Below are 12,702 nucleotides of genomic sequence, written 5' to 3'. Positions count from 1 at the left end.
CCTGCAGTTATGGGAAGACCATAACTGTTTCTCCAGCCGCTTCTCCACCGTGCACGCTAAGCCCCCACACCCAGTACAGGGACTCACTTTTCCGCAAGGCGAACTCCTCGTCTGAAGGCTTCCGTTCAGGTTTGCGCTTCGGCAGCAGCTTTTTCATGGTCTTGGGACTCTTACTAAGATCCTGGGAAACACAAAGGACAGGAAACACTGACAGATGCCAAAACCTGCCAGCTCTCCTGGGTGTCAGGACAGTGCCCCAAGGCAAAGCAGCCACACACACTTCCCTCAACTCTCACTGGCCTTTGCCAGCTGTGGAACAGTGGTGAAAGACCAACAGGTGTCTTCAGCATTCACCACTGATCCCCTCAACTCCAACAGGGACCCCTGTGCTACCTGGGTCTTACCAGTCCTGGGATGGCAAGTGGCAGAGGTCCCCACTGGCAAGAGAGAAAGGGCAGGCGGTGGGAGCTGGGCTTGGCCACTACGGAGCAGACCTGCCTGGCACAGCTGACTAGGGAGAGGTGAGGGAACCGAGGCAAATCAGCTCCTGCAGCAAAGTGCTTGAAGCCTCCAGGGAGAGGCCACACACCCACCGCCCTGGGCCCAGGCACAGCTGTGGCGCACGCACAGCCAGTCCCATGCCTGCTTGGGAGGGACCACCAGCCCTGCCCACTTGGCACATCTTCATCCTGAGGTGAAAACTAAGTGGAGGTGACGGGACAGGTGACGTCTCAACTGCTGAGCACATGCTGGACACAGATACTGAAGAAGGCTGTCCCACACTCGGGGCAGACATGCTACAGAACCCAACTCAAAGCACTAAGGGAACAGAGCCTGACTTCTGACGTTACCACTTCAAAATCTTCTCTGTGTAAATGAACATGTACAAGGTCTTCTCAGTGCCCCAGGAATCAGTTTCCGAAGAACCACTTCCAACGTGGGCTCCACTGCTTCTCTGACTCAGAAGAAGTTGCCAAGACCCCTGGAGAGGTCAGTGCCCTGCCCTGCCCTGCCCAGCAGGCACCTGCACTCCAGGGCTCAGGGAACAGGATCCAGCACCTCTGCCCGCACCCTGCACCCACCAGGCGGCCTGATGGGCAGCACTCCAGGGCTCCTGTTCCTAGGGACGACTTCTCACTAGGGTTTTAAGGCACTGGAAATAACAAGCTGTAAGCAGAGAATGAACGCACTTCTCTCTCCCGGCATCTAAAAGTCATTGGAGTGCAACGTATCACAACCAACATGCTTAAGCTTGCTTCCGTGACCCTCCCTTACCCCTTCTACTCCTTCGTCCAGCAGTCTCCAGTAATTAAACCTCATCAGTGCTTGCCTGCATTATCTCACTTCTTCTTTATACCACAACACTAACAAAGAACATCAATATCCTTCATGCAGCTACCCACAATTTAAAACTTCTCTCTGGGGTGACTCTCGGCAAGACTCTTAATGAGTTAAGAACAATGTAAAGGCTGACTGAAATTTCGCAGATAGTACTCCTGCTTCGCTGGCATGAATGGAAGAAGGGTCTGCCCCAGCAACCCTGGCGATGTGGCCCCTGGCTGGATGTGCAGGCTCCAGGCCAGGATGTGGCACATCACCACATACAACTATGCTCACTTGCACACTCGTTCTTATGCATTTATACCCACACTTGTGCTCACAACTGCACTCTAATACTCACTTTCACATGCTCACAAGCTCACTTTCATTCTCACATTCACAAGCACGCTCATCTTGCACACCCACACTCATTTCCACACATGCTTATAAGCCCACTCTCATTCTCAAACTCATAAGCCCACTTATCTTGCACACTTATAAGTGTGCTCATATTCATGCACATTCATTCTCGCACATACTTATTCTTTCACACTTACACAATTGCTCTTATCCTCACACACTCATGCATGACTCCTTATCACACGCACACTCACAAGCATGCACATTCTCTGTTCACAAACTCACACTCTTCTCATACGCGCACATCAATAACCAGTGTCCTCAGGTGAAGGCACTTCTCAGGATGCACTCTCAAGGTGTTCCCCTCCTGCTCAGGGCAGGCGCAGGGGCAGATGGACTTACTAGGAATGGCACCTGACATGAGGTGCACCTCACGTTTGGAACAAGACCCAGTCAGAATGAAGAAGACTGCAGATTGCACCACAACTCCTCACAAGTTCAAGGAGCATCGCCTGACATGACTGTTTCCATTTTTATTTGTAAATGTTCTCTTCATCCGAAATTGCTCCAGGGTTCACGGATAGGATCTCAAACTGAAAGAATGGGCTAAGAGGTGTAGCACAAAGGCACGAAAGTCATGACTGCTTGGGGCCTATCCCTCCCCAGCTCCTGCCATAGGTGCACACCCAAGCAAGTGAGTACACCCATCCCCCATGTCTCCTGAGACCCTAACAGTTGAAGGGAATGGTAAGAGAACCAAGGTGACTCTACTTCACAGCTCTCATGAAACTAATTTGCATTTTTTTATGTCACAGAAACATGAATTTTCATTTCTGAATTCATTGAAACAAAAACTGGAATGAAGTACAGAACAAGAAACTCACACAGACAGACTGGCTATTGTGTGAGCGGCCAAAGGACCTTACCTCCTTGTAGCAGAGTGCAGCTGAGGGCCGGAGAGGGGGCGCGGGCCGCAGGCAGCTCAGACTCCAGGGCTTGGGGGTCTTTGGAGGCTCCAGGGGCCCCCAGCTGATGGTGGTGTGCGGGGCACCATGGTGGGAGGGGTGGGGGAGCGTGTGGTAGGCAGGTGTCAGAGCCATGGGCTTGCTGTCTGCATGCTTGCTGGATGGGGTGACGGGATGCGAGGGGAGCTGCCAGGGACAAAAGTGAGAAGAGCAGAGAGAGCATGAGACCAGCAGAGTCCCGTAAAGGACTGAGCATGTGCATCTCACTCTGCTCCTTAGAGGTAGGAAACAAGCCTAGTGGTCCATTTCTGGGCTGGGCAAAGGGTTGCAGGCACTGTCTGCTACAGGAACACCTTACTGTTGTTGGAAGAAAGCAGTTCTGCACCATGGACTCAAGCCCGGCCTCCCACATTTAGGAAAAGGTTCATCACTCTGCAGGAGCGTCAGAATTTCCTAAGAGATCTGGCATTGCCTATACTGGAATGTGACAACAGGGGGAGGACACGCTCCCTAGTCACGTGATTCACTTCCTGGTGATCCTTGCACAACTAGCCCAGTGCCTGCTAGGGAGGGACAATCTGCCCTGTCCACTAGGGCCTGGATACTGTGCTGAGGGAGAGGGAAAGGAAGGAGAGAAACATCTCCTGACACAGCAAGCAGGTCCAGTCCTGTCTGTGACCGCTTTCATGTTAAAAGGGCAAAGCTGAGTTGCAACAAAGGTCTATAAAGCCCCAAAGAGCTAGAACCTGGGCCTTGATAGAAAATTGCCAATATCCAGGATAAAACAAAATACAACTTTTCCTGAAAAACTTAGCCATAGTGAAAACAAGCTATTCAAAATCTGATTTTTATAAGGGTGTGTCATTAATAAGGTTCATATTCCTGGAACACCCCTCCGCCTCCATTCCATCACACTGACAGTGAAATCAGAAAATGCTGAATAAAGTAAGTGGCACACAGCAGGAGCCAGCAGCCTCAAGTCAGCCAACAGGCAGCACAGGCAGCTAGGAGGAGCGGCAACCTGGGGGCCACTCTCTGAATATATTCATGACATGGGAACACAGGCAAAAGGGGAAGGCTCCATGCCTGGGAGTGCGAGCCTCCTGTACTCTCCAAAGTTGGCCCCTGTGAGGGGGGTGGAACTATAAAAAAAAATCAGCTGACCGGCACAGCCGGATGACATTATTTTGAACACCCCTTCTGGCAATAATGCCACAGCAGGTAATGTTTGGTTCATTCCCCTCCAGTTGGAAACTCAGAAGATGGTGCTTGATGCTAAATGAGAATAAGACTCAGGCTGCGTTGCGGGAGGCCCAGAGATGCTTAAAGTGGTGAACCACTAAAGGAGAAATGAACCACTGGTAAAACTATCCCAACCTGCCCCCCCTATGAAGATGTGAGAAAACACAAATTCAAAGTGCTGTGTAATCCTAATTCATTCTTTCAAAGATCTGCCCAGTTTTTCAATACTATTTGATAAAGATGATAAGTGTTTATTCGACATCAATTTATTACTAAACACCAGTACAGAGAGGTTTAAACACTGAAACTTTGGTGTTCATTCATTTTGATAAGTTCTCTCTAAAGAGCTGCTAAACTTTTTAAAGTGAAAAATAAATTTCTTAAAATCAAAACAGTGACTCAAAAACCATATTTTATGCCTTCAACATGAATCTGGCCCTTCTCGTCATTACCGTAATTTACTGTGTTTTTTGTTGTTTTTTTTTAAACAAACATAACACACACAGCTAAAATTTCTCATCCATGGACAGTGCTTTCTGGGGATTTTAGAAGCAACACTCTCTCCAGTCCGTCTTTTGGGGCCATTCAGAGCAAAGGCCACATGCCCCACAAATGTCAACCAACTCATGAGAATGCCTGACAGAGGGCTGAGACACAAGAGCACCCAGTGCCAGCCCCACCACAGGCCATCACCACTTGAAGCTGGGAGGAGGAGATCTCGGGAGCCCTTACAGTGTGAGATGGCACGGAGTGGGGCTTGATGGTGGGGTTGCCCGCAGATGTGACCTTCGTCTGCTTCTGCAGATGGTCCACCCATTCCTGCAGGTCCTGCTGGTTGTTGCAGGACACCAGTATCCGCTCGATCATGCTCCCTGGAAAGGAGGGAAACAGGGTGAAGTGGAAACTCGGGCAGGAAGCACATACACGCACATGCCCAGAACACGACTCAGCAATGCTTAAACGTCACCCTCCAAAATGCATCAGCAAGGTCTGCGCTCAAGAGACAGGCTGCCTCCCTGGCGGGGACAGACAGCACACACACGGCTTGTGCCTATCACCTGATATTTCAAACGCATTCCTATGATTTTCACTGTCCTCAAGCTTTGTGATTGTCATTCCTGTCGTTGGTAGCTTTCCCTAAAAAAGACCCCCCCACAAAAAAAATGCAATTAGTGCCTTTCTAGTAAATAAGTTCTGTTATTAAAATAAATATTAAATGACTTTGGAGGTGGCAATGGTGTCATGCTGCTTGTGACAGTGCATGCATAATATAAAGAAAACTCTCAGGTAAGGAATCAGCCTACAAAACGATGAATGTTCAAAAAGCTAAAGTTCAAAAAACAAAGAAAATTTTCATCTGCTCAATTACTCTAAACAAACACCAGGACATAAAAACGTTACCTACTATAACAAAACTAACGTGTATCACAGCTGTTTCAAAGGACACAGAAGGGAGTAAGCTCAACACATGAAGGCAGAGACAGGGTGGGAGATGGGTCAGGCATACGGGCTGCCTTACCAGTTACAACGCGGGCTGCCTTACCAGTTACAACGCAGTCTGCCCACAGCAAAGGGGCTGTGCTAAAGCACTGCAGGGCAGGCAGCCACCCTGAGGGATCTGAGCAGGGAACGTCAGCTGGAGACACACAATGGGGCCAGGCTGATGCCCATACACAAAGCAGAGCTAGCCCCAAATGTCACCCTCCAAAACAACACAGCAGCAAAGGTCTACACTCAAGGGACAGGCTGCTTCCCTGGAGGGAACAGACAACACTACAGCTTATGCCTATCACATGGTATTCCAAATGCACAGCTTGCCCTGGGCACACAGACCACACAACTGGACTAAGCCTTTAGGGAAGTTGGGGTCATTCTAAGCCAAGCTGCATGGAGCCACTGTAAGCAGAGGAGCAGGACTGCACCAGCACCCAGACACAGAGCTCCCACAACACACAAGGGACGTCCCCAGACATGTGGTAGTACCACAACATGCAGATGCTCCCAACATCAGGTAGGCAGAGGCCAGAGAAGCAATCACATCCTATAGCACAAGGACAGTCCCCCTATCTCGCCTCCCAAGTAAACAATCATCCAACCCAAAGTGTTAGTGATGTGAGGCTGAGGAGCTATGTCCTGAAGCTCAGCAGCCAAGACAGCAGCTGACTGACACCAAGGCCAGGCCCATCCGGAAAACACAAGACATGCTCCTTTCCCAGACCCATTAGGCATAGGACTGCTGACAGCTGTGAGAAATGCTATGAAATTGAAGCTGCAGATTCATGTTTTGCCTGGCACACCACAGCAGCAGCATGCACCTCAGCCCCAAAGCCAGTGTTCCTGCAGTGGGGCTTCCCTGCACCCAGGACAGGGATGTCCCTGGGAAACTGTCAAAAAGAAGAAGGCGGGACCCTGCTGGTGAGACACCAATGCAACAGCAAGGCAGCCTTGTCAGGGGATAAGGCCCACCCCAAGGCCAGAGCAGCACCAGGCTTCACCCAACTCTGGAATAAGTGCCACACCTCCTTGACGCCCTAGTCCTTACTGGGACAAAACAAAACACACACCAAAGAAATGCCACCCAGAGAAAACAAAGATGTAGCTTCCCTCGCTAGCACATCTTGAAACCGGCCAGTTTCTGGAAACAGAGGTGGAAGTATTAGCTTCCATTGTCACAGAAAGTCATCACTGAAAACTGCCAAGGGTATCTCTCAGATACACAGGAGCTACTTAATACCCCCACTGTAAATCAGAGCAGCAGCAGCAGCAGACAAAAGCCCCGCCCCCTTACATTCCATCTCCAATCAGCTCTCCCATTTTCTCAAACAAAACCCGTGGAACAATTAAGAACAAAGGTCCAATGACAGCACTTGTGCTGATATAGCTGGGGGTGCTGTGCTATGTCTCCCAACAGGCCCCAGCCCCAGCCCAGCCTGTGTTCCACAGAGCAGAAAGCAAACCCAGGGAGACGGATGGCACCACAGCACCAGTGTGCTTCAAGGCCACTCCACCAACACACTTCTTCCTTTCAGTTTGCTCAGAACAAATGCTGGTCTACATCTGAAGAGTCACACTGACACACAGGCAATGGATGCACACAGCACAGCATGCCTAGGACACAGCACATACAGAAACAGGGACTGCTTCATGCTGAAGTTCAGAGCCAGCCTGAAAGGATCCTCAGGTCTACCATAAACAATAAAACAGAATTCCAAACGTGTTTTACCTGATAGATGAAACCACTCATCCTGGGACTGCCAGACAACATTAGCAAAAGGTTTGGGAAGAGCAGAAGGTATCTTTCATTCTTTTCCTAATATAAAAAAACAAACAAATCCAAATAATTTTAAAAACACATCTATTTACAAATGTGAACACAATACTTTAAGGCCCTAGGAAACACTACACTATATTTCTTGTTTATATATTCCTAACAAAATGCATTAAATAAATGAAATGGAAACAAAATTATGATCAATTCTATGTTAACCCTTAATATATGAGAGAGTTTGAACACACAGGTGAAGACCCTGGATTGCTAAACTATTCAATACAAAAAGAAAATAAACTAATCCTGGGTTCACAACACCTGTGAAGCATCTTTGAAAACTAAATAGTGAAGGAGTTCTGCTCTGCCATTAGCTATTTCTAGTTCATCTACAATTTTCTTTTCATGGTTTAGAGAAAGAGAATTTATAAAATTTTAGTGGGGCAAGGCAGAACCAGTGGATTCTTTGAGGTTAAGGAAGGACTGGACAAAATGTTAAAACAAATTCTATCATTGTTTCCTCGCATTTTGAGAGCTATATGTGCTTCATCCACTTCATAAACGTTCTCTAGTTACACAAATGACTTAAAATAGTATGACCTGTGCACTAAAAATTCTTTGCTTCAATAAGGTAACCAAGGCCAGGAATCTCAAAGGAAACAGAAATGGAAAGGCCAGATGGCCCCAAGATGTGAGGCCAACACTAGAAAGCAGTTTCCCAGGTGCCTTCTCCAGAACACATGGCCACTCAACACACCTCAAAGCACCTCCAAAGAGAGAGGCTGTGTGTGTAAGACTCCTCTGGAAGCGACCATCACCCTCCCCCCATGAAGACCCATGGTGCACCTGGGAAGCATCCCTCAGACTGTGGCCCGGATAGCCTAGGTCATTCTTAGAGCAACACTCACCAAGGCTGTGGCCATCTAGTGTACTAAAGAACATGCTCTTAGACGTGCTTCCCCTGGGTATCTTAAATAAAGTTCACTTCATATGAGTAAAAAGCAAACCACTTCTAGACAGGTCTAGGTGTTTTGATCATTGTGGTAAATAAGGAAATTCATTATGGCACGCGGACTAAAGGATCTTGTCTGCAGGTAAATTTAAAAAGTCAGGTTAAGAAGGGATCAACAGTGCACACCAAATTCAGTTATCTAACCATCACAAGTTTCATGTTTGACAATGGGCATCAGCACGTGTTGCTTATATTTGCAAAGGTAGAATCAAACCATAAGAGACACCTGCTTAGTGACCCAAGAACCTGTAAGTCACCCACCTGCTTCACTTGCACTAAGTGGACACAGCACAAGTATCTGGTTTGATTTCTCACTTAACAAACTCTTAAGAAAATGGTTTTTACTCCCCTAAGTGAACACCAATTAGAACACATTAAGAGAAAAATGTAAGGGCCTAAGCCATCCACAACCACAGATTCCTGAGAGGGAAGCCCCTGGCTGGGCCAGTGCACAGGACCCCAGGGCAGCTGTTTGCACACCCTGGAAACCTGTAGTCCTGCTTCCAGTTCACAGGTCTGGATAAGTGGATCCTGCAGATCTAAACTGGTCAATAGCCCTCTATTATGCCATAAGCCTCTCTTGTTTCTGTTGATATAGAAAGTAGAGCACAATTACAATCTGTTCTGGCTTGACATCTCTTCAAAATGCTCTATCATGTGGGTAGAGGCCACAGTGGTGCCCATGCACTTCAGTACCTCACTTCCTGCACACTGGATCATGACCTGGGACATGTAAATGACATTGCCCAGGGTCTTGATGTCATCTCCCTCCCAGCTTCGGATGGCTTCCGTCAGGATCTGCAACTCAAGCTCTTTCCTTTTTCGTACTTCTTGACACTGGGCCTGCAAGACACAGAACGGCACTGTTCAAAGAGACAGAAGCCTCCAGAATCTTAAGGTTTGGCTATATTACTTCTTAAAACAATTATCGTTTTGTGTCTGACTTCTTTATTTTTTAGTTGTAGATAGACACAATATCTTTATTTATTTTTATGTGGTGCTGAGGATCGAACTCAGTGCCTCACATGTGGAAGGCAAGTGCTCTACCAATAAGCTATGGTCCCATCCCCTGTATCTTACTTCTTAAGAAAGACAAATCTATGGAACAATTTGCTTTACTGTCTGGAATAACAAGTTTTAAAAGTATATAATCAAAAGAAGCAAAGCACACAACTCCTCTGAGTACCAAATACTATTAGGAAAATGGCAGATTTTTGCCACTTTTAGGAAGTAGAAATACAGAGTGGGGGGCTGCGGCTATAGCCCAGTGGTAGAGCACTTGCGTAGAATGTGGGAGGCACTGGGTTCAATCCTCAGCACCACATAAAAATAAATAAAGGCACTGTGCCCATCTACAAAACACATATATATATATATATATATATATATATATATATATATATATATATATATATGCAGTGGACAAGACAAATATTTTTCTTCTGGCTTTATTAGTGTCTGCCAACAAAGAAGACTGATAAGAGGAAAAAGGGTGAGAACAATTTGCACTATATATAAAGGACAACTTAAAACACAGCTGGAACAACATGACAAGAGAAGAGACAGAACCCCAGCACTACACTCCCCAGAACACCACTAAAGAGCCTGTGCATGGAGGTTTGGAAATGCAGCATTAATTATGCTATGCCTCTTCAAAAGGGAGAAATCATCACTTCATCTTTCTGGTGCCCACAATATTCTAATGCAAGAGAATTTCCTAGCCATGGAATGCTGTCTTAGTTCTTAGTTCGTTCCAAGCAATGTCTTTGCATCTGACCTTTTCAGCTGCCGATTCTACATTCATTTGCCATCACCTGTCTGTGGAAGAAACCATGGTGTGCTTGCCCACTTATTGCAAGGGTCATTCCACATATATTTTGTGGGTACATTATAATTGTATATAATGGTAGATTCACTGTTAACATATTCGTACATGCAAACATCACAGCAATATAATCTGGCCAATATCATTCCCCAGTGGTCTCTTTTCCCTCCCTCCCTTCTTGCTCCCAGGTCCCATTCGTCCACTATACTCACCGCAAGGGTTTTGAAGGCAGTCATGGATCTCTGAATGTCTTGTCTATCAGGATGATAATCCTTTAGATAAAGAAACATGCTATTAGCTTTCACAAAAGCTTTTCTTAAAAGGCCTCTCTCTGTAGCTTGGCCTAAAACCTTTCCAAATCTTTGTCCTCAACAAGCAGTTTTCTTCTTAGCATCACAGTGGCAATCCTATTCTTTAAGGGCATCATGGAGTCAGTGGGTTCAGGGGAATAGCCTGAGCAATGGTCAGCAAACATCTTCTGTAAATGCAGCTTTGCTGAACTCGACCACCTCTATTTGCAGGGCATCTCTGATTCTCAGCTGCAGAGTGGCCAAGCCATGCTCAGCAACTGAAGGGGAGGCCTGAGCAGGCCTGATGAACCATCTGGCTACAGACAGGTTGCCTGCCCAAGCCCAGAGAATACCTGAAACCTGAATTTGTCAGGTCTGCAACTTGTTAATCAAAATACCATTTGGAAATGAGTTCACATTTTCTAGTGTTTTTTAAAAAATAATATATTTTAGTTGTAAATGGTCACAATACCTTTACTTATTTATTTTATATGGTGCTGAGGATCGAACCCAGTGCCTCTCACATGCTAGGCAAGGGCTCCACCACTGAGCTACAAACCCAGCCCCCATTTTCTAGCTTTTGGAAACTGTCCTATCAGCAGTGGTCGATGAGAGAGCAAGAAGGCAAAGCAGCAAATGCTTTCTTACAGAACAAGAATAAGGAGAAAAACTTCATATTTAACAAAGTCATTTTGAAAATCCACTAAGTCACAGATTCTAAACTCTGTGTTGGTCCTGGCTTCTAAAGTGAATCACTAATGATACTGTCCCTGATAGCAGTCTGACCCATGTCATCCCTCCTTGCTCAAGGACTCAGGGTTGGCAGGGAGGAAGCACCTCCATGTGTCTCTCCAGCTCCTTGAGCAGCGTGGGGTATTTGTCCAGGCGCATGAATGGTTTGCTGAGGCCAGTGGTCAGCACCAGGATCCCAGGGCTGCTGGCACCTTTTGTCTCCATGAACTCCCCCAGGTCCTCGCTGGCAACAGGGGCATGGTGGAAAAGAGAAGATGCTTGGGGTTAGGGCCAAAGACAATATGGCAAGGTTTCTGTTAGTGAGGGCCAGTGTTTATGAACGTTGCAGTTTTTACAAACAAACCTGTGCTGTTTATCTCAAGACACCAAAGGGAACTCCAAAAAGGTTCCTCTCCCACAGAATACATGCAATTCCATTCGCAAAAGGGTCCCCCAGTATGTCACAACATGCAGACCTGTCCAAATGGAAGTTCACGCTCTTAGAGCTGCAATGGATTCCAAGCATCTCAGAGTCAAGATAGCAAGAATTGCCATCAAGCTGCTCAAGGGAAAGACACTCCTGAACCAGGTGAGCTACGCAAGGGCCACCTGCACCTCAAGCGGCCCAGTGCCACGCACCAAATGCCTTTTCATTGCCTTCTGCAGAGGTGCACCTCCCACCTGCGGGCGTGCACCGCAGCTCCACAAAAAAGACCAGGTCCGTGGGCTCTGAAGCAGAAGCAGCACATCACGCTGTCACCACATTTCACCCTCAGCATACAGGAAGATGGAAAAACCAAGGACATGCCCATAAATTAGAAACCTAAAAGAAGTCTGAAACACCTTCCTATTCTTCTGCCACCGTCCCTTTACTACATTCACCTAACATTTTCTGTGACTAGTTCTCCCAAGCCATTCATGTCTACAGCCACTGTCCCTGCTCCAAGTTCAACAGAAATCAATGAGCAGGCACTGTGGGGACTGTAGTCACCAACACCTATGACTGCCGACACAGAACAGGTGACCTATAAGGTGCCTGCTAGGGCTCAAGGAGGCTATCCCTCACTGTGTATGCATCATCCAGACATCAGGAGCCCCACAGCTGTAGGTGAGAAAGGGAGGCAAGAGTTAAGGGAGACCAGGATGACATATCCCCTCCCTGTCATCGTACCAAGTCCCTAGAGGCTGGGGTGTTACCCCAGCCACCATGTCATGTTCCAGGAGACCAGGGTAACCTCCCACCCAGTCATGCCAAGTCCCAGGAGACAAAGGTAGTACCCACACCTCAGATACCATGTCACATCCTGGGAGACCAGGGTGATGCACAGAACTCCTACACATATACATAAATCACACATTTGACACCAAAATCAAAGCAAACCATAAAAAAGGGAAACTTTACATAATCCCAGTTATAACAAATTAACAGGCATAATGCACATTCCCTCAATTCTATATATAGAAGAGGCTTGGTAATTATTTTACTCCTGTTAGAAAGAGTCTGTCATGATGATACAATTTTAAAAAAATTATCAGCAGAGAAACTATTCAACTACTTCTAGGAGTGTGTGACAAAATTATTCAACTACTTCTAGGAGTATGTGACAAAAAACCTTTTCACAGGCAGCATCTCAACCTCTTTGTGTCTGGTTTTGTGCTCTCTAGACACCATCTTCTCAGGGAAACTGCAG

At 46.9% G+C, this 12,702-nt stretch overlaps 1 protein-coding gene across 5 annotated transcripts in view; it reads right to left on the bottom strand.

Annotated features, from left to right (window-relative positions):
- Arhgef7 (Rho guanine nucleotide exchange factor 7) overlaps positions 1 to 12,702 on the bottom strand; it is a 129,365-nt gene that overhangs the window by 17,913 nt on the left and 98,750 nt on the right. For all 5 annotated transcript variants that reach the window (XR_011707432.1, XM_027938833.3, XM_071611648.1 and 2 more), the window contains 8 exons: positions 11,117 to 11,255; positions 10,202 to 10,261; positions 8,861 to 9,007; positions 7,111 to 7,197; positions 4,946 to 5,024; positions 4,620 to 4,759; positions 2,607 to 2,831; positions 88 to 181 (listed from right to left, as the gene is read on the bottom strand). Coding sequence is in view for 4 of the 5 variants with exons in the window: in XM_027938833.3 (XP_027794634.2) it covers positions 88 to 181; positions 2,607 to 2,831; positions 4,620 to 4,759; positions 4,946 to 5,024; positions 7,111 to 7,197; positions 8,861 to 9,007; positions 10,202 to 10,261; positions 11,117 to 11,255 (971 nt within the window). In the remaining variant the exon portion in view is untranslated. The remainder of the gene's footprint in view (positions 1 to 87; positions 182 to 2,606; positions 2,832 to 4,619; positions 4,760 to 4,945; positions 5,025 to 7,110; positions 7,198 to 8,860; positions 9,008 to 10,201; positions 10,262 to 11,116; positions 11,256 to 12,702) is intronic.

The sequence above is a fragment of the Marmota flaviventris genome, chromosome 4 (genome assembly GCF_047511675.1).
Source record: "Marmota flaviventris isolate mMarFla1 chromosome 4, mMarFla1.hap1, whole genome shotgun sequence".
NCBI lineage: Eukaryota > Metazoa > Chordata > Mammalia > Rodentia > Sciuridae > Marmota > Marmota flaviventris.
This window is presented reverse-complemented; position numbering and strand designations above follow the sequence as displayed.